Source organism: Asparagus officinalis, chromosome 2, assembly GCF_001876935.1.
Source record: "Asparagus officinalis chromosome 2, Aspof.V1, whole genome shotgun sequence".
Taxonomy (NCBI): Eukaryota; Viridiplantae; Streptophyta; class Magnoliopsida; order Asparagales; family Asparagaceae; genus Asparagus; species Asparagus officinalis.
The window spans coordinates 55,421,285-55,445,162 of NC_033795.1; the positions used below are offsets into that span (position 1 = coordinate 55,421,285).

The window sequence follows — 23,878 nt, forward strand, 5'->3', positions numbered from 1 at the left end:
ACCATAATACCATTCTCTCTCTCTTTCTTTTTTTATTAAAATATGATGATGATTATTTTATTATTTCTCTCTCTCTCTCTCTCTCTCTCTTTATCATGATGTACCAAGAGGATCTTTAGATAGGTAACCCTAACAATTAAACCCGTAACCTTAACAATTAAACCCGTAACCTTAACAATTAAACTCGTAACCTTAACAACAAATCCGTAACCTACACAATAAATCCACAACCTTAACAACAAACCCTTAACCTTAACAACCAACCCGTAACCTTAACAATCAACCCGTAACTTTAACAACCTCCCAATACAAACAACCAAAATAATAAAATACGAAAATAATAAAATAATCCTCATCAATCATTTCAACTATCCTCTTGGTACATCATGATAAAGAGAGAGAGAAAACAAAAATAATAAAATAATCCCCATCATATTTTAATAAAAAAAGAAAGAGAGAGAGAGAGGATTCATAACCTTAACAACAAACCCTTAACCTTAACAACCAACCCGTAACCTTAACAATCAACCCGTAACTTTAACAACCTCCCAATACAAACAACCAAAATAATAAAAAACGAAAATAATAAAATAATCATCATCAATCATTTCAACTATCCTCTTGGTACATCATGATAAAGAGAGAGAGAAAAAAATAATAAAATAATCCTCATCATATTTTAATAAAAAAAAGAGAGAGAGAGAGAATTCATAACTTAACAACACCCTTAACCTTAACAACCACGGCGCGTAACTTAAACAATGCAAGCCCGTAACTTTACACAACCTCCGCATAACAAACAACCAAAATAATAAAAAACGAAAATAATGAAAATAATCCTCATCAATCCACTTCAACTATCCTCTTGGTACATCATTGATATAAGAGAGAGAGAAAAACAAAAATTAAAAAATATCCCCATCATATCTTAATTAAAATAAGAAAGAGAGAGAGAGATTCACAACCTTAACAACAAACCCTTAACCCTTAACAAAAACCAACCCGTAACCTTTAACAATCAATCACAACCTTTACAACGAACATCCACAAACCTTAACAACAAACCCTTAACGCTAACTAACCAACGCCGTAACTTAACAATCAACCCCGTAAACTTTTAACAAACTCCCAATACCAACAACCAAATAATAAAATACGAAAATAATAAAATATATCCTCTATCAAATCATTTCAACTATTCCTCTCTGGCGCTACATCATGATAAGAGAGAGAGCAAACACAAAAATAATAAAATAATCCCCATCATATTTTTAAATAAAAAAAGAAAGAGAGAGAGAGAGGATCATAACCTTAACAACAAAACCTTAACCTTAACAACCAACCCGTAACCTTCAACGAATCAACCCGTAACTTTAACAACCTCCCAATACAACAACGCAAAATAATAAAAAAGCTGAAAAATAATAAATAATCACATCATCAAATGCTTTCCAACTCAATCCTCTTGCGTACTCATCGATAAAGAGAGCAGAAAATCAACAAAAATAATCAAAATAATGCCTCCATCATATTTTAATAAAAAAAGATAAGAGAGAAGAATGGGTATTATGGTCTCACATTAGTTTTAGAATGGTCTTGGGTTTTGTTAATTTGGGGGGGGGCTCAGAGAAACAAGATTGCTTTTATTTTTAGGGGTTAAAACACTCATTGACCAAGTCCCGTGGCGGTGGGGAAGCATTTCACTTGGCTTTTTGGGGGCCTGGAAGGCTTTTTGCCCCTAAAAAAGATCACGATATCATCCCCTAATTAAATAATAAGATAACTTGATATCAATGTAGCCGCGATCGATGTCAATTTCAATAAAACAAAACAAAATCAGCAAACACTCCTTGCCAAATATTACAAAATCAACCTAAAATCCACAACCACCAATCAAAACTTGGCCATTCAATTAAATACGCGCAGGGGGGGGGGGGGTATATATATAGTCCATGATCCCATCAAGAAATGGAAAAAGCTTCTCCTCCTGGGCCTACTCCCACGCGCGCCACACTTCCCATGGATCCCTCATCAATATTGAGAGTATCTCTTGGATAACCCTTTGCTTGAACGGATTCAGCCCGCCCCAAAGTCCTCGACACCGACGCCAGGAATGTGTTCGACTTTTTGATTCCAGAGCCCACCTTCTTGGTCATCTCCAAATCGGATAGGTAGAGCTTCATCCTCGTAAGCTCTGATCGCAGCTCCTCGTTCTCCTTCATCAGTGACGCATCTGCCACCGCCCTGCTGCGCGCCGTTGTAGCAGTGCTGAGTGGCGGTGGAGTGGGATCGATGTTGTCATTAAAGGTGGCAGTGCTGCGGAGCTTAAGCTGGTCATAGTACAGAGCATGGAGGACGACTTGGAGGGGAAGGCGCTTGTTTTGTGATGCGTGGAGACGGGCCTCGTAGGAGAGCCGGAGAGGGTTTAGTACACTGCACACTTTTTCTCTCTCGATCTCGTCCAGCCCTGGATGAGCCTGTTCGTAGAATAACATAAGCATAGGCCGCAAATGAGACCATTTTTATGTGATAAAACGAATGTAAACTCATGTGCTACAGTGAAATTTGTTTTTAGATAAATATCACCTAATAGTCTTTACATCAAAATAATTGCAGATACCATTTATCCCAATGACTATACTCCAACAATATTCACACTTATGACGGTTACAATTTGTTTTGTAATAACAAGAAATTAGATCTATTTCTTATAAGACGTGTATATATCCCTAGCAAATATGATATAACAATTCAGGTTCAAGAAAGTTGGTTTCCGTATGAAACAATTGACCAAGCAGATATATAGATATATGCTAAATGATTATAATTCATTTTGGGGGGGAAAAAAGATTGTAATTCATTTTGAATATAGAAATAGGAAAAGTTACAATACATAAGGATATATATAATACAATGGACAATATTTATGGATTTTGAAAGATAACTATTAAAGAACAAAACTAGCTAGTAAATCCTGAACGTTAGAAACTTATTATTGCGCAAATGAGGATCTGAAGAGAATGCACTATCTCATCTATCCAAATGTTTGGTTCATGGCAAATTCAGCATTGTCCCTGCTTATGACATCCTGATTGATGACATTCTCACTATTAATTGGAGTTGTAATCTTTGGGGGAAGCTCTCTACTCCTAAACAAGCTCATATTCTATAGATCGCTTCTATAGATCGCTGCTCACAGGAAGCTTTTGACACAAGGTAGGCCATGTCATATGGGTTTCTTTTTTGTGTAATACGTGCTATCTACGTCCCTCTAATGCTGAAAATCACTGACCATCTCCTCTTCTCTTTTCCTTTCTCTACTGCTGTGTGACATGGCTTAATGGATTGGATGTGATTTACTGTTAGAAGCTGTGAATGGGGTTTTCTTCATGCATTGGTACAATTAATGCTAAGTGGAGAGATAATTACTATAGTAAGAAACTTAAAAGAGATGGTCTTGCTGCAGCTATTTATTGATATCAGAGCTCGGGCTACGCTTGGGCTATTTAGAGGAGTAGATCGATTTGGGAAGCTCGTCTAGGGTTTCAGTTGGTGAGAAAGGTGGGATTTTTTCGGTAAAGCTTCTTTTTTTCTCAGTTTTGGATCTATTCTTCGTTTGTTTCCGCATTTGTTGTTGGTGTGTTGAGGATTATGGCCGAGAAAGAGGGAGTTGAGGGTAGTTCTTCAGGTGTGAAGATTGTCCAAAGTTTGAGTATCGACTCGATGAAGATTGACATGGAGAAGTTCAATGGCACTAACAATTTTGGACTTTGACTATGCGAAGTCTTTGATGCGCTCAATGCGCAGAATTTGAAAGATACGTTGGAGTTGGACGGAAAACCGGACGACATTGGTGAGAAGGTTTAGAAAAAGATGAATCGGACAGCGTGTGGTGTGATTAGGTCTTGTCTCACTCAAGATCTAAAATATGATGTGATGAATGAGATTTCTGCGAAGAAGATTTGGGAGGTTCTAAAGAGAAAGTACTTGACGAAGAGCGTTGAAAACCGCTTGCATTTGAAGAGGAGGCTTCATCGCTTCCAATTGAAGAAGGGGACATCCATTAGTGATCACATAACCACTACACGAAGCTTCTTACAGATTTGACGAATGTAGATGTCATTATTGAAGATGAGGACAAGGCATTGCTATTGTTGAGTTCCTTGCCCGACGAGGAATATGAGACGTTTGTCCCTACTCCTATTAATGGGAAGGCATCTCTTTCATATAGTGAGGTCACCGCTGCATTAGTGAATTACCAACTCATGAATGTCACATTCTAGAGGAGCACATCTTGGAATTCGTAGGAATCAGTGTGCTTTTTATAAAGAAGATAGACATTAGAAAGCTGAATGCCCAAAGTTGAATAATCAAGCCGGAAAGAATAAGAAAAAAGTTATACAAGCTTCAGAGGTGAATATTGTCAAGACTAGTGGCAACAATTCAGATTCAAATTCTTCAGGCTACTCATTATCTGTATTACCGTCAGTTTGTGTTACCTACTCTACAGAGTGGATGTTGGATTCGGGCACTACATACCATATTTACCTTAGGAGGGATTGGTTCTCCAGCTTTCAGGAGTTGGAAAGAGGGGATTTCGTGCTCATGGGGAATGATCACAAATGCTCTATTGGTGGTATCGGTACCGTTCGGATCAGGATGAGTGACGAGATGATTCGGGAGTTGGTTGGAGTGAGGTTCGTTCCTCAGTTGAAGAAGAACATCATTTTACTTGGAGCTTTGAAGGCAGCAGGCTATAGGGTAACCTTGACGGATGCACGCTTGAAGGTTACATTTGGGTTCATGATTGTGATGAAGGGCGTCAGAAAGAGTAACTTATACTATTTGCTTGGGAGCACGGTGATTGATAGAGCTCTGACGACTTCATTGGATTTGTCTAGATTGTGGCGTTGTTTGGTGCTGGGGTATTTGATTGGTGATGTCATGCATAGGTTGTTGAGGAGTGCTTTGACCTGCAGATGAAAGTCCTTTAAGCACATTGGGATGAGCAAGACCGAGGTGGAGTTTGGCACTCCTATCCATCGAGCGAGAAGTCTTTTAGGAGGTGTTTAGTTAGGCATTTGGGGGCCTTCCAAGGAGGCATCATTGGGAGGTAATCGTTTTGTAGTTTCCGCAGTTGGTGATTGTTCTAGGCATTATTAGGTCGCGACCAGTTCCCGTTAGTGTAAAGTCCTAGAAGTCAATAACAATTGAAAGAAGTATATTGACAGAAAAGTAACTCGTTGTTCTAATTTTGGTAGGGGTCCTTTCTTACGTTTGTGCCGAGCTCATAGTAATAGGAGACACTTCATTGATGTGGAGACTTTGGGGTGACAAGATGAGATGATAGTTTCGATGGGTCGTTCCTTTCTGGAGGAGGATCGGCGTTGGTTATCGAGCATTGGTTCTGGAGCTTCGACATATTTAGGTTATCTTAGTCATAGGTCGCCGACTGCTGCATTAGGAGTTATTGGATCTGGTGGAGCTGCTACAGATTTTGATCGGCGTCGGATATTTGGTTACCAGCATTTGATCACATCGAGGATGTGAGATTTGATCTGATTGCGCGTTTGGGATTCGGAGGCTCATTTGATTATCGTTTGGGAGCTTCTGATTTTGTTCTGAGCAGGAGTGTCACTTTTAACTCTCGGCAGGTGGAGAGTGTTGATCAGGTCGTTTGGATATCACAGCAGATGAAGGGTGATGCTACTTCACGTTGGGTGGAACTTATTCCATATATTCCAGATCATACTGCGTCATTTGGGATTCCAGCTGAGGTGACACAGGTTGGGGATCATTTGCTTTCGGATGCAGATGATGGATTGGTTTTGGATTCGGTTGCAGCTGGTGGACATGATTTGGATACGGCCAATGCAGATGATGGATTGGTTTTGGATTCGGTTGCAGCTGGTGGACATGATTTGGATACGGCCATTGATTCACCTCAGATGGAGGTGTTTGATTTGTATCAGTTTGGGGCCGCTATCAGTTGCAGATCCGTTGGCGATATTGGGGAAGAGTTGCAGACTTTTTTATTTGTTTGAGGGCCTTTGGAGGCCGTTTGGGTGAACTACGTGAAAGCTTGATTCCTTGGGTAAGAGGATACGTAGGCAGTCAGTTTTGATACAGCCGATTTGGTGAGTTGATACCGACATTTGGAGTTTGTTCGTATTCTCGTTTTGGTTCTCGACTTATTGTGGATTGAGTCCGTTGTCGTGGATTTGTTCCACTTCGTACTGGACACAATAAGTGAGATGTTTGGTTGGTATTAGTGTCGGCTAAGTTTTGGGAAAACTTCGCCGAAGTGGAGAATTGTTGGATAGCGGATTCCTAAACTATTTTGGTAACATGAGGTTATTAGGATTCCTAATCTATTTTGGTAACATGAGGTTATTAGGATTCCTAATCTATTTTGGTAATAGGTTATTAGGATTCCTAATTTGATTTGGCTTTTGATTTAGAATTCCTAGTATGTTTATGATTTTAGGATTTATATATATATAGAACAATTGGAAGAGAGAATTTGGGAGAAGCAAATTGGGGATATTTGGAGCACAAAAAAGAGATATTTCTGAGCTATTTGTTTAGGGTTTTGTTTGGAGAGATTAAGAGCTTATTGGTGAGATTAGTTTGTTCCTTCGAGTGAGTTGTAATCTCAATTTGTACTCTTCTTCTCTATTAGTGAAAACCACATCCCCTTTCTTGCCCCGTGGACGTAGGCAATTTGTCGAACCATGTTAAAATTGGTGTTTTATTTGTGCATTGATATTTAGTTCGTTTGGCTCTCTTGGATTGACGTTTGGTTTGGTTCCTCGACACAGCTTTTGGCACAACATTTATTGCATTTGGAATGAAAGAAACCTCAGACTTTTATACATACAAATGTTTGTAAGAGCTCTGAGTTGATCATCTTCTAACTATCATATACATAGTCCTATTCCTCCACCATTTCAAGATTGGGTGTCTATTTTGGGGTGATGTATGTCGGAGTTATTTCCGGTTTCGAACTCCGACTTCAAGATTACATATATGTAGTGTCTTGTATTCCCATGTTCCCAGGTATATGCCTGGATGATTAAACGTACTTGATTTTCTTTTAGATGAATAAAAGCTTAAACTTACTGAAAAATAAACAATTGGTATAGAAATGGAACACACTGACCTTCAAGTAGATGTCAACGGCCCTATAGAGATCATCATCAAACCTCCTCGCAGACTCTGGCAAAGCACCTGCAACTCCAGCAAACTTGGACACACCAAGATCCTCATCAGCAGCAATCTCCCCGACAAAAGCATCAAAAGTCTTTGTTACCTGCTGCACCGTTGCAGAACATCCCACCACTCCTCCACCATATAAACCCCCTCCCTGCTTCTCTACAAACAACCCAATTATCCTCCTCACGCTATCAATATCCACAACCCGCTGCCCCGAACAATCCAACGCAATCACAAGCAAATCTCCAACAGAAACCTGATCCAAACAGGCGGCGATTTGAACTTCTAGTTCTCTTTTGCTGTTGTTTGAGGAGTTCAGAAAGATGGCTGCACGGAGAAGAAGGCACAGGAAACTTATAGGGACAGGTATCGAGGTTGATTTGAGGAGGTGGGTTATGGAGTTTAGGAGGGATGCTTGGTGGGTACGGATAGCAGGTGAGGGATCTGGTAAGGGGAGGGCGGAGTTTTTAGGGTGGATAAATTCGGGGAAGGATTTTTCGGCGAAAGCGGTGATAATAGCGAAAAGTGTTTTCGAGGAGGCGCCATGGGTTTTCATGGAGAGTAGGATTTGTTGTAAGGAGGAATTGGTGAGGGAAGTGAGTTCCGGGAGCCACCAGTCTGTCGGGGTGCAGGTTGGGAAGTTTTGCTCATTACAAGCCTGATGGGAAAAAAAATCCAAAAAATAAAATAAAATAAAATATTAAAACATTAAAATTCAGAATTTGTGAGATAGAGTAGGAATGCTTTGAGAACACCCTATATAGTGCGCTATATAGTGCGGTGCGTAATAATTCGTAGAAATTCCAAGTAGAAGGTAGTTTCAGCATTTCACTGCCTCCCTACATGGGTTAGATCATTTCCGTGATATGCTGATAGTATTTTTACTCTGCGAGATATGGTTATCGAAATTAAAACATAATATTTAGATGGAACAAGAGAAATAATTCTGGCCTGAAATTTTGGAGAGCTCTGCTATATCCAAATTGAAGTAAATTTTGTATTATATGAATTTAATTAAACACTAGCCAATATGTTGTATTATATGAATTTAATTAAACACTAGCCAATATGCACATTACCTTAAAAACTACATTAAATAAATATATATATAGTATCTCTAGTGACTGCAGGATCTATTAACTTTAAAATAGAAACGTTAACACTTCAAACTAAGTAATTAGGTTTGTCAAGTATCTCCCATCAAAATAAAGTGTGCCAAATACCATTAATCACCACTTTACTGGTAGAGTAAGAGATGATCCCAACAATTTAAACAAACTGCATTCTAGATAACATGTTTGATAACATTGTAAAACTTAGTCATATTAAGATATCAATCTAAAAAAGTTACCAAAAAATATCAATCTAAAATAATTAACAACATAATTTTCAATGAAATGAAAATATTTTCAAGTTAAACAACTATTAGTTAAATGAATAATTGGATTCTATATCTTTCAATTGCTTGTTCCCATGAATTATTTCCGTCTCTATAATGTCAAATGATGCTTAACTGTTTTTTTTTTTCATTCAAGAGTTTGAAGTAACTACTAAATATTTAAAAGAAACAAAATTATTTACCAAGTAGAACAGACTCGCATACACAAAAATATGTGAAGGCTTCTCAGATATTACTGTTTTAAATCTCTCATATTTTAAAATTAATCCCTCAAATCATGGAATTGATATTAAGTCACTTAATTCTTAAGTTATTTTAAATGAAGTTCCCTAAATTATTGAAACTTATAAGACCTCTGATTCTTAAGTTATTTTTAAATTAGTTCCTCAATGAAGAGTACAAGCCGCAATTAGACGAATTAATTTGAAACAACTTATAGGAATTAGGAACCTAATAGCAATTTCAAAAATTTGAGTGATTAATTCAAAAAGTCTAAATTACCAAATTGGTACTTTTAGTTGACCCCCTCTTACAATAGCCTATTTTTAAAAGCTCTAGCATAGATAAAGACTATTAGTAATATTTTTAGGGGGCCTAATAATAGATTTTTTGGATATTTTCTTACATCCTCTGACCTCCTAAAATTATAAAATATACATCATCCTCCTCCTTCAACTTTTCTAATTCAAATTCCTTCCACCCCTTACCCAATAATAATACCCTTCTTCTCCCTCTGTTTCTCTCTCGTCAATGAATATCCCCCCTTTGTCTTCAACCTTCCACAATTCAAACCCAAATCCTAATACAAATTCAACAGCCTTCATCCAAGCTAATACTCAATTAGATTAGAGTGTGAGTTTGATCTTGAAGAGATTGAAGGAGGAGGGAACTCCATTGATGAGAGAGAGCGAGGATGTTGAAGGAGAAAGAGGGTGTAGATACAATAACTTCAAAGGTCGGGGGTGGAAGAAAATTTTTCAACAACAATTCGTGCCAGATTTCTTGCTGCCAGTAAGAAAAATGATATTATGGACACCGAAATTGTTAAAAATACCTTATTGGTAATTGTGGTCAACTGAAAATACCAATATGTTAATGTAGCTAATTCAGAAAGAACTAAAGATCAGGGGGCCCAACAACAACTTCAATCATGTCAGGGATTAATTTCCAAATATGAAAAAGGGACTAATATAGCAAAAGTCCTTATATGAGAATATGGAGACAAGTTGTGCAAAATTGTTCGTTTACAAGTACTAACTGCAAATTCTACCTTCAAGCTGATGACCTCCACGCATCTCTGAACGAGCCCAATCTCCTCCGCGACCAAACCCAACCCCTCGCACGATTTCAGCACGGTAACGGCGCCCAACAGCGTCTTTAACGCCACTTGGCCCAAGAACTCCTCTGTCCGCTTCGTCAAGTTACCGTCACACACCCACTCCGTCATCTCCAGGTACCCCGCAGCGCAACGCAACGCCGCCACGTTATACACCGTTATCTGGAAGTTGACTCCGTAACAGAACTTGATGGCTTTTTCGAACGTCTGAGCGCCTCCGGGTATTTGGGAGAGGTCGACACGGGTCGGGTCTGAGTTGTTGGATCCGAGGATTTTGGCTCGGATGTAGCCGCTCTTGGCCATCAGGATGAACTAAATCCGATAAGAATATCAGTTAAGTAGAGATCTACGTTTAATTAGAACTTTGTAGGGCTAATGTGCGGGTAATAATTCCGTGACATTCTACGCATTTGATTTTGGTGTATAACCTTGTGAAGTGGGAAAGTGGCGTCGCCAACATTAATGACCAAGTCAGTAGGAAGCTGAACGTCGTGTGAAAATACCCTGTGATAATTGAAAATTAAAAACAAAATAATTGACATGATGATAAATATCGGAATATAATTGAGAGATTACTCGACAATCAAAAAAAACCAAAATAAGTGCAAAAGAAAAGTTAGCAGAAAATAACTGTAACATATATTTGATTTGTTTTTAAGAAGTAGAAATGAAGTAAGTACCATTGGCCAGTTCGCTCCATGGCTGAAGAGAGACCCTGAGAGATAGCAGAGGAGTTGGCCATGTCAGAAGAGATGAAGCGTTTAATGGTTGATGGAAAGCACTTTGTCAACTTCTTCAACCCATCAACCATAAATATAACGGAGAAAATGATTATTGCACATACAATTTTTTGACACCACATCACACCATCAATCAATCTCTCTCTCTCTCTTTCTCTCTCTCTCTCTCTCTCTCTCAATTTAGTCTGTGGTGAATAGCGTCTCCTCCATAAATTCAACGAAGAAATTGATTATTATTGCACACACAATTTTTTGACCCCACATCCTACCATCAATCAATCTCTCTCTCTCTTACAATTTAGTCCGTGGTGAGTCGCATCTCCTCCAAGCCTTTTTGTCTTATCAAGTTTCGGGTTGTAGTGAGAGAGTTGTTTTCTAATCCACACATCACTCATCATTCATGGCTGTAATATTGACTTGGGCTTCTTTAGAGCATCTCCAACTCAAAAATCTAAAATGGTATAATTTTTACACCAAGTTGGTGTAGTTTTTACACCAAGTTGGTATAGTTTTTACACGAAATCACTATTTCATCTTTAACCCATTACACTAAATGTTACACTAAAAAGAATATTTCTTTTATTGTTCTTATTTTTTAACATTTTAATCTATTTAAAATATTTAACAAATTATATAATTATATAATACATTACATATAATTAATTATAATAATATATTTTATAAATAAAATATAAATATAAAAATTAAATACTAAATCAAATTAAAATATCACTTTCATAAATTCAACTAAAATATAATAAAATATTTTATATAATTAAAATATCACTTTCATAAATTCAACTAAAGATTACATTTAACATCACAAAAGAAAATATCACAGTTAAAAAGAGAAACGATGAAGAAAGTTCTAAGTTTATGGAGTATATGAAAAAAGAGAATCAAAAAATTGTTACAATGATGGGAAAAAATAATGCTGATAGGCAACTAGATTATGAAATCCAAATGTTACGAGCTCAAACTGCAGCAAAAAAAGTGGATGTCAATGAATTACGAGAAGAAAATTTAATTTTACAGAAAGATTTGACACAAGTAACTGATCCAAAACTACATGAGTTTCTTGTACAAGAACAATCAAGAATTATCTACATGAGTTTCTTGTACAAGAACAATCAAGAATTATGCATAAAAGAACTAAACAATGTGAAGGATCTCAAAATACCGGTTCTTGTACAAGAACAATCAAGAATTATGCATAAAAGAACTAAACAATGTGAAGGATCTCAAAATACCGGTTCCGATACTTTTGCCCAATATTTCGGGCATCTTCGTCCTTCTGATGATAATTTCCCAGAATACTAAAATGTTGTTTTAGTTTATGTTCAATGTTCTATTTTTATTTAATTTTAATGTATTACAATTAGTGTTAATTTTTATGTCCTAATGTTTATGTTGTATTTTTTTTATCTAAATGGTGTAGTTTTTCTTATTTCTTCATTTGGTTCTAGTATTATGAAATTTTAAGTATTTGGATTAAATTATCTATTTTTTCCATTGTTAAATTTTATTTTAATAATTATTTTATACTCTAATTTCATTATAATAGTTAATATAAAATAATATATATTATTAATAGATGGAGAAATAACAAAAGCAAAAAAAATGGTTGCGCCAATGCTACAATGTTGCGCCATTCCAGACGCAACACTATAGCATCACGCTATTTTAGCGGGAGATTTGGCGCTCCGTTGGAGTGAAAAAAACACGCCAACTCGCTGTTTTGGCGCTCCGCTGGAGAGGCACTTAGCTTTGGCTAAGTTCAGCAACCTCCCTGTTGTATATTTGGTAATGCAAAATGGGTACAAATATCTGCAAGTTATCCGTATAGATCATAAGATAGATATAGATACCAAACTTCTATGTTCGGTATATTACAGATATGAATATAAATATATAAGTAAAATATTTGGTTGCATATCTGAATATTTAATGATAGTTGAAACATTTTGACCTTTGGATTAATAGATTTGAGGTCAATTTGAGCGATTAGAATCTAATTTTAACTTTTCAAATATATCAAACATTTGACGAATTCTGATGTAATAAATTTATTATACTTAAAGTATATTTAATATAAAAATACACATATAATTTTCAGACTTATTTGTCTTTCTTATATTCGCTTTACATCTTTATATATGTTTGTGTATCTGCTCTATACACTTACTTGTTCGATTGTCTATGATATTAATTTTAACTTTTACCCGGGTTTTTTCTTTTTTTTTAAATTTTTTTTTCAAATTTTTAAATTTTATTTAAGTTTTAAATTATAAAAAAAGACAAAAAAATAATAATTTTATTAATCACTTAAAATGACATAAATTATAAATAAAAAATTATAAAAATAAATTATTTATTAATAATTAATAAATCATTTACAAATTACAAGTATAAATTTATTTTGGAATTCATCACATCACAATAGATAAGTACATCCCACCTAGGTTTTTTTAAATTTCTTTTCTTTTTTTTATAAAAAATTCTAAAAATTAGTTTAATATTATTATATTTTATATAATTATGTATTAGTATATACTTCTAAATTATTATGTAACTATATATTATATATACATATATTATATGTAAATATATTGTATATATTTATAAGTTATAATTTAAGAGAGAGAGAGAATCGCATAAGTAACCCTGTAGCCGTTGCTCGTTGGGCCAATGGGGAAGTAACCATTGTAATATACTATACTTATATACTAAGAGAGAGAGTATACACACACACATATATAAAAGAGTATACTTATATAATAGGGAGTATACATATATAAGAGAGAGTATACATATATAAGAGAGAGTATACTTATATAAGAGGGAGTATACATATATTACTAAGGAGAGAGAGTATATACATACATACGATACATACATTATTACATATATAAAAGAGGATATTCTTATATATTATATATATATATATATATATATATATATATTATATATATATATTTATATATAATATATATATATATATATATATATATATATATATTTATATATATATATATTATATAGTAGAACTTGTGTCAACTTAAGTTGACATCCACCAAACTTTCTTAACCATTAGCTGTTCTCCTAGGCGATCTTGCATGATATGAAGTGACTTTTTATATATATATGTGTGCTGCGATTAGCAAAGTTTGGTGGATAAACTATTTCCCCTATCACTTTTAAGTTGATAGGCAGTCTGCTCTATATAATATCATACTTATACTAGAGAAAAGTTATACTTATAGTATACTTATACATATATATACTTATATAAGAGAGTAGTATACTTATATATACTTTATATACTAAGAGAGCAGTATATAATTACATACACATATGACATATTATAAATATATAGAAATTATTATTAAGAGAGAGTATACATATATAAGAGAGAGCTATATTATATTACATATATACTATGCAGGAGCTATATATATACATACATGCATTACATTTACGATATATAGAGAGAGTATTATTTATATATATCTTATATAGCAGAAAGATATACTTATATATACTTATACATATATATACTTACATAAGAGAGAATATACTTATATATACTATATACTAAGAGAGGAGTATATATATACACACATATGGACATATTATACATATATAGAAATTATGTTATTATATACATATATTATATATATTACATATCATTATTACATATATAAAAAATATATTATATATTACATATATTATATATATTTATATATACATATTAATATTAATACATAAAATTTTTAAAAAAAAAATAAAAAAACTACTATTTCGGGCCGGGCCGGGCCCGGGCCCGGGCCACAAAGAGCTGGCCCGGACTTGGCCCGGGTTTCCGGGCCGAGGCCGGGCCGGGTCGGGCCCGGGCCCGGCCGGGCCCGGGCCGGGCTCCGGGCCGGGCCCGGGCCGCGGGCTGTTTTGGACAGCTCTATGCCTACCTACCTTCTACCTCTGACTCCTCAATTTGTTTGTGCGATCTTGCTCCTTACGATGGAGACCTTGCACTAGGAGAGAAGCGAGGAGGTAAAATGATAGTCACATTTTCATTACATTTTTGTATCTTCACAATATATTTAGTTCAAATAAAAATATCACTAATAAACATGTTTTATCTTAATTTGCAAATTAACGAAGAAGTAGGAATAAAAGCTCAAAAAGAACTCAAATTTCCTCATTTTTTAACATTTTATTAAAGTCCGGGTTCAAGCCAAGCAATCTACAGAAGCTGAAAAAACAATGATTCAATATGAAAAGAAATCAAGTCAAAATCATGTTCAAGATGATTAGACACAAAGAAACGGCGATATCTTTCAATTTGGAATGCGGAATTTACCATATAATATATGAATTGAAAATCGCTTATCTCAATGAGATGGAGCTGACTACATTTTCAGAATTTTAAAATTTCAATTGGTTGGTCAACCGATTAGCCAATCAATTGATCGACCAATTGGTTCTTAACAAACTTATTTTATGGCTAAAAATAAATCCTTTGAGCATAATTAAAATCCAATGGTACTTGTACTTGTTGTAGGATATAAATAGGGGTAGAGAGTGAGGTGTTTGTGCGTGAAAAGTTTCGTAAAAATTCTATTTGGAGAGGAGGATTATTCTTAATTATGAAGGCCTTCTAAAAATTATAACTTTGTCGTAATTAATAAAAGAATCTTTTTCACCTCTTTGTATTTTTTTTCTCTTTATTTGATGATAAAGATGAAGATAAAGATAAAAGTTTCCTTTCAAGAGGCTGGAACCCTCTTGTAATGTAAAATTTTCCTTTTATCTTTTATATTCTTGTAATTTTTTTTTTCTTATTTTAGATATTCAAGAGGCTAGAATCCTTTTATTTTGGATTAATTTTGATGTATTGTAGAGTAAATTTACTTCATGTATTTATTTTTGCATTATTATCTTGAATTTTTATTTCGTAGTATAGATTTATATTCTTGCATAGTTTAGATTTCCTTTTATGTTTTTTTCTCTTTGTTGATAGTTTAGATCTTTAATCTTTGTTCTTATTTTTCTCTTAGGAATTAGTTTTTATTTTCAATTTTTTTATTTTATTCTCTCTAGTATAGATTTTATTTCTTTGTTTTTATTTCCTAAGATGTGGAAATAATTCTTGTAGGAATTCTAGAATTATATAAAACTAGTTTTATTTCTTTTATAATTTGTGAATTATTCTCTTATGCTTAAAATGATCATGTTTAGGTTAATTAACTAGAGAACTAATTGGTAGAAGAAAATTTTGATAATCTATGCTTATCTTGAGTGGTTTGATAGGTTATGCTTATCAATTTTATAACTACTATCTAGTGATTAGATTCTTTTAATGAATGTAAATTTTATTTGGATGATAATTTAATAGGTTATGCTTTCCTTAAGTAGTTTGATAGTATATACTTAATAAATCTAAAGTAAAATATGATAAAAAGATAATAGTTCATAATTTCTAAGTGAAATTAACTAATGGATAAACTAGATTTCTCATATCTCAAATTGAATCCTCCATCTTTTACTTTCTTGATTTTTCTCTTTATTCTCGATTTTTTATTTATTTCTTGCTTTTATTTTCCTCTATTTCTTCATCTTTCTTTCTCCCCTCTTAATCTATTTTTATTTTATTAATAGTCACAACCACTCTCTTTATCTCTCCACAACCACTTTTATCACTCCTAATTATCACACACAACTTAAGAACCAAATTTAATTTTCTCTTACTACACCTTCTTCCTGGGATCGATATTTTTCTATATTATAACTTGATAGTTGTGCGTTTGCAGCTTTGGTTATTATTTAAACCCTATTAAGTTTTTAGCGTCATTGTCGAGGAAGGTGATTGTAATTAGAACTTTTCTATTTTGGTTCTTTAATTTGTGAGTTTTTCTTGTGTAATGACCGTGAAATTTTGATATTAATTAAAATAATTTTCTAGTATTTTAAAATATTTAATTATTATTTTTAAAAGAGTATTTGTATTTTTCTCAATTTCCTATAATTTTCTATGATTTAAAAATCTGATTATATATTTATTTAAATGATTTTGATATTTATAAATTTGTTTTGTGCGGTAAAAATTTCTAGAATTAATTTGTTGAGATATCGGTACTATTACGTAATATTTTAAATAATATATTGTATTATTAATATTATTACAAATTATTTCATATAATACATGGTATTATTAATTACGTGTTTTTGGTATAATTTATTGTATTATTTATATTGTTACATATTATCTGTCGTATTAGTATAACTAGTACGTTTTACTGTGTATATAATTATCCCATAATTATTTGATTTTAAATATAAGTAAATATATTTTTATTATTATTTATTCTTGTTTAATTATACAATTTCTGCGTTTTTCTCCCGCACACCGCCCTTTTTCTCTCCTTCAAATATTCCCTTACACTTACACGAAGCCCTAGGAACTCACGAAAAGGTATTTATAGGTTGCTGCCCTGGACTTGGGTGGGCCGCACGAGATTGGCCACGAGACTCCGCTTCATGAACATGGTGGCCCCCACGTCTTTGCCCCATGCGTTTTGCTGCTCCGCATTCACAATTTCTCATGGCCCCCACCCGAAATTGTTGCTGCCCCACGTTCACAATTCTTCACCTCGGCGAAGTTTTCCTAAAACCGAGCCGATACCAAAGCAACCAAATGTCCACTTGTCATGTACTTATGTGCATTTGTGTAAAAAAAATGAGGAAACAATAAGAGCATATCTAATACTATTATAAAAGTGTGTTGCCATGTTAAAACATTTCTACCCAAAATACCCTTTAAAACATATACATGCATACATAAAACACATACATCTATACATATAAACACATACATATACATGCATACATTCTTAATAATGACATAACTCTCCTATTAATTGTCTACTAATATTAACTTCTATTTTTTTATAACCCCTCCACTAATACAATATTAATGTTATCATAAAACACATACATCCATACATATAAACACATACATATACATGCATACATTCTTAATAATGACATAACTCTCCTATTAATTGTCCACTAATATTAACTTCTATTTATTTTATAACCCCTCCACTAATACAAGAAGTATATGATCCGGCCTTGTAAAACCCCAAAATTTGCTATAATAAATATATGTGAATTATTAATAGTGAATAATTCTCTTATGATAAATAATTATATATGTACATATATATCAGATGAACGTAATTATCTATGTTTGAGACCCCATCAAATATTTCTATGTGAGAGAAATAGAGTGAATGACCAGCATGTTAAATGCCTAGCAGCAGGCATTTTTCTGCTGCGCGGTTGACCGACGCGGTCGACCGTGGTGGTCGACCGCGTCGGTCGACCGCACAGCGGTCAGAGAGTTTTCAGGTTTGGGTTTCACGGATTTTTGTTTTGGTCTTATCGGGTTTTGGGTCGGGTTGGGGGATTAGTATACATACTAATCCAACCCAGGAGAGCCTCTCTTCATCTGAGACCTAAAACCCTAGCCCTAATCTCTCCCCTCTCTAAACCCTAGCTGGATCTGGCGATTTTGAGGAGTTCGGAGGATTTTCAGGGGGTTTTTGCAGGTTAGATCGAAGGAGGATCATCTTCAGGGCTTTTGTCAGCATCTAAGGCGAGTATCATCTCGCCCAATCCCTCACCCCTTTTTCCTACGAATTTTCTTTTGATTTTCATGAGTTTTGATGAGCCAAAATGGTATTTTCGTATAAAATTGAATTCTCTATACCGCGACGCTCTGTCGGTCGACCGCGACGCTCTGTCGGTCGACCGCGACGCTCTGTCGGTCGACCGCGAAGCCGCAGCGGTCGACCGCCAGCCGCGTATCAGAGAGCGGTCGACCGGTGCGGTCGACCGCCGCTCTGTCTGTTGTATAACCCCTGTTTTGTGTATTCTGGGGTATTTTACTCATGTGCGAGAGTTCGTCTGGATTATCTGACATTGGTTTTAGTCTTATTATGTATCCATGCATGATAGATGACCTGAGGGTATAAATTGGGGACTTACACACTGATTTGAGTGTGGATTGATATAAGTAGGTTTTTCTGTATATCTCAGTCCTCGTGTTGGACAAGCATTACCTTTTAGTCCTCGTGTTGGACACCCTTCCCACTTAGTCCTCGTGTTGGACATGCATTGCTATTTAATCCTCGTGCTGGATATGCATTACCATCCGGTCCATGCGTTGGACAACGGTCACATCCGGTCCATGCGTTGGACAACGGTTATTTTCAGTTCATGAGTTGGACGTTTACTTCATGCAGTCTATGGGTTGGACGTTTAATTTATATAGTCTATGTTTTGGACACTTAATCGTTTTCTGACATGTCACTCATGTGAGTTTGACATGACACTTATGTAGATTTTGACATGATATTCATGTAAGTAATAACATGATACTCATGTGGGCTATGTCACAACACTGTTTTCATGCTCTGGTGTTCGTCGTATTTCTTTTATTATTATTACTGCACTAGAACCTTGGGTTTGGTATTTAGGAGTTTACAATTTGAGATGTAAGGTATATACATGAGGGTTTCCTTGTTTGGATTATTTCGCTCGACGTACCTATGCTCGTGTTGTAAATTTCTAAATACTAAAACCCTCTTTAGTAAGATCAATGATTTTTGATCTCTTATATATTAACTGTATTTTTCTTATACAACGAGCCCTGTTCCCTTGGGGTTGGTTGTGATGTTACTCGCTAGCGCTTTGACGCTCGTTGTCCCTCCCCCTTTCAGGTAACGAGCCAGAGCCCGGAGAGTCGCAGGTTGATGGCGATGCATTTTAGCTTCAGCTGTCTAGCTAGTTATATATTTTCTTTTGAGTTCCACAGTAGACTTGTGTTTAGACATTTGAGAGTCTTGTTCTAAAAATTGTAAAGGCTGTGTGCCTTGTTTCCTTCTTGTCAGATATTTGTATTTGAGACTTGTTGAGTATTTCAGTTTACCTACTCAGATCTTCACTATGTGCTTTTGTTTGTTGGATGATGAGACATTAAGTTGATTATTATCATTTCATCGGTCTTCTTGTATTATCTTTAACTTGCTTTTGTACCTACACCTGTTGTTGACTCTACTAGATAGATGTTAATTGTGATGGTGAAACATGTTATTGCACGGTGTGGTGCATGGCAGGTTTGACATTCTTGGTTTCACCTTGGACTGCAGCCTTGTGTGAACCCATGGGCGTCACAGTTGGTATCAGAGCTCTAGTTCCAGTATCCTTAGGATCATCCTGTGTCGAGTCTTGGAGCTAAGATAGAGTTTCTTAGGATTCATGTATAGAGTCCGTAAGGAATTCTAAGTATGAGTGTGTAGGCGTATAAAATTGCTTATAGGTCCCTTAGCATAGCTCGGCCCAGTGCCGGCCACCCATGGGTGGCCGACCCAGATCTGTGTGCGGGCACAGTTCAGAGAGCCTGTAAATAGGCTCCCCTTTGTTCATTTGAAGAGGTTGGAAAATTTGGAGAGGCGAAGCCCTGCTGGATTCAAGACTCAGAACTTAAAAAGATCCAAGCTTTGGGACTTCAAGGACTTGTTCATCCAGATCTGGTGCTCGGCGATCGTCAACGCCAAATAAGGCAGGTGTTCGAGAGGACCGGATCTCAGATCTACGTAGGCATACTCCGGATCAAAGCTTGGCCTTTGATCCCGAGATTTGGACGATTATTTCCTTGGTGAACTAATCCTCCCCGGCTATTATTTCCTTTGTGAAATAATACCCGTCGTACTGCGTAGATCCGACCGGATCTAGATCTCGCGGTGGTCCACGGATAAACCCCGGCGCAGGCAAAGAACCCACAAAGCGAGTGACCGCAAACAGGAGCTCGCGATTTGTTCGATAAAAGGAGAAAGTTGTATTTTTTTATTTCTTTTTTTTTTGATTTTCGTTGTAACCGCAAACAGGAGCTCGCGATTTCTTTTTTATTTGATGTTCGATAAAAGGAGAAAGTTGTTAAGTTTTTGAAAGAGAATATTTTTGCACGGTTTGGGGTACCCCGAGCGATCATCAGTGATAACGGTACACATTTCTGTAACCGTTCTTTTGAAGCTTTGATGAGAAAATATTTAATCACACACAAATTGTCGACTCCTTATCACCCCCAAACCAGTGGTCAAGTAGAGATCACAAACAGGCAGATCAAACAAGTCTTAAAAAAACAGTTAATCGTAACAGAAAAGATTGGTCTGTAAAATTATGTGATGCTCTGTGGGCATATAGAACAGCTTTCAAGGCCAATTTGGGAATGTCACCATACAGACTGGTGTTTGGAAAAGCTTATCACCTACCAGTAGAGTTGGAACATCGAGCAATGTCGGCGATGAAACAGTTATATTTTGACTCAGACTCGGCAGGTAAGAACATATTGCTCCAAATAAATGAGTTGGAAGAAATTCGAAATGATGCATACATAAACTCAAAAATTTACAAAGAGAAAACCAAAATTTTTCATGACAAATCAATTTTACGAAAAAATTTCTCTCCAGGACAGAAAGTTTTATTGTACAATTCAAAATTGCATATTATTCTTAGGAAATTGAGATCAAGATGGACATGTCTATTTATTATAAAACAAGTTTTCTCACATGGGGCTATCGAGATAGAAAATCCTAAAAATGGTGATATTTTCAAAATTAATGGTCAACGTCTAAAACCATTTTTAGGATTTTCTACACTCGGAGAGGAGGAGGTGTTGGTTCTCTATGAACCACATTGTTTGTAAAAAAAAAGAATATATATATATAATCCTTCATATCTTGTACTAACAAGCTTGATATGTATATTAACTATAATATCATTCAACAATCAATTAGTACCGATAATGGTGGTTATAAATCATCATCAAAACATAAGGGCTAACATTGCTTCATCACATTGCCTCCTCCTCCTTTAGATATCTTTATTGTAGCTCATATTCCATCCAATCCTCCATATGCGCTAGTGATAATCATATTTTATTATAATTTTATACCTTTATTATCTATTTTATATGAATAAATATACCACTAATAATTATTTTTATCTTTAATTGCAGGTTAATGAAGAATAAATCTCAAACTCTAATCTCTCAACAAAAAGCCCTTGATTTAATAAAGAAATAAAGCATAGAAGCCCATTGGAAAATCAATTGCCAAATTATCCAAAAGGCCAAAACCAAAAGAAAGTAAAATATCAAAGCCCAAAAGAAGAAAAGAAAAATATATCAAAGCCAAAAGCCCAAGCCCAAAAGCCAAAGAGAAGAGGAAGCTGCGGGCTGAAAAAGGAGACAAGTCCACATCGATGCCAGCATCGATGGGGGCATCGATGCCAGCATTGATACCCCTATCGATGCTGGCATCGATACCAACGGAGTCTGTTATGCTTCAATGGCTGAAAATAAATTGTTTTGGATAAGATTTTGATCCAATGGCTCATATTCACTGATATTTACTATAAATAGGGGTAGAGAGTGAGGGGTTAGAGCTGTGAAAATTTTTGTAACTCCTTTTGGAGAGGAGGGCTACTCTTAATTGAGAATGCCTTCTAAATTTGTAACTTTTTGTTACAATTAATAATAATAATTTTTTTCACCACTTTAAATATTTTTTTCTCTTTGTTGGATGATGAAGATGGAGATGAAGAATTATTTAGAGGTTTGCATTTCTTTTTTTTTCTCTTTTATTTCTTTTTTATTGCTTATTAGTTTAGATTTATTTTTATGCTTATAGTTAGATTTTATTTTCTTGTTAAATAGCCAAGAGGCTAGAACCCTCTTGCCTTAGATTTATTTCATGCTTATAGATTAGATTTATTTCATACTTATAGAGTAGATTTATTTTCTTGCATTTAATTCTTACAATTTATTTTGTAGTTTAGATTTAATAATTTATTTTACAGTTAGATTTTAATTTCTTACACTATTCACCTTGAGGCTAGAACCCTCTTGGGTTTAGTTTTTCTTTTTGTTTATTTTTATTTTGTTTGATTCGCCTTTAGGCTAGAACCCTCTAGGGAATCACCATTTTCTATGAAGTGGGTTCAATTTTAGATTACCCATATCTATAATTGAATCCACCATCTTTAATTTCTTACATTTTCTTTTATTCTTGAATTTTATTTTTATTCTTGATTTTCATTTGTTTCTCGATTTTATTCATTCTTCTTTCTTGCCTTATTGATCACATTTATTTTTACTCACATCCGCTCTCAAACACATTGATCTACACACTATCACTCTCATTATCTCTCCACAATTACATTCACTCATCACTCCTATTTGTCACGCACACAACATAAGAACCGATTTTATATTTTCTCCTACAAAACATCTTCCTCGTGGGATCGATAACTCTTTATACTATAACTTGATTAGTTGTGCACTTGCAACTTTTTGGTATATGTTTATGCCGCATCAGCTAGCTGCTGGAACAAAAACCCTTCAACTTCCTTCTCTTTCATTCCATCTCCCTAAAACCCGATTTCACCCTTTCTAAAACCCTAATTTCACCCATCAAACTTATACGAAATTAAGACCACTTGGAGGGATTTTTCTTCAATATCTTGGGCTTCTTCTTCATCTCCCCAAGGTATATTTTCTAACTTGATCTTGTAATTTAATTTTTTTTAATTTTTGAATGAATACATGGATGATCTAGTGGATGAATCATGAATAGTTTTGGATTATTATCATAGTTTGGTGTTGATTCATGATAAAAATTGATCAATTTGACAAATTGAGGGTATAATTGGGGATTTTGTCCAAAATCCGAAAATTTGGGGGGTTAATACAAAATCCAAAAATTTCTTGGGGGGTTTTGTGCGAAACACAAAAATTTGAACTTGGAATTCAATTGAGAATATCTTGTACAAAAATTTGAAAAAAAAATTGGGAATAGTTTGTGTAAAAATCAAAAATTTCAAAAATAGGGTGTTTTATGCAAATCCAAAATTTCTTGGGGGTTTCATGAAAAATATGAAATTGGACTTTGGGATGTTTTGTGCCAAACCGAAAACTTTCAGACCTTCAACTTAGGTATTTTACCAATAAATTCCAATTGAAATTTGAATTTGGGATGTTTTGTACAAATTTCAAAAATTCAAACATTCACAGTTCAACTTATGAAATATGAGTAATTGGTCAAATAAAAGTTAAAATTGGGTACT

At 34.8% G+C, this 23,878-nt stretch overlaps 1 protein-coding gene across 1 annotated transcript; it reads right to left on the reverse strand.

Annotated features, from left to right (window-relative positions):
• Positions 1,962 to 10,874, reverse strand: LOC109831196 (root phototropism protein 2). Its single transcript, XM_020398531.1, has 5 exons — positions 10,631 to 10,874; positions 10,379 to 10,454; positions 9,885 to 10,262; positions 7,163 to 7,873; positions 1,962 to 2,477 (listed from the first exon to the last, which is right to left on the reverse strand). Exons 1-5 carry the CDS (start codon positions 10,810 to 10,812, stop codon positions 1,962 to 1,964), a joined length of 1,863 nt encoding a protein of 620 aa, XP_020254120.1. The 5' UTR covers positions 10,813 to 10,874.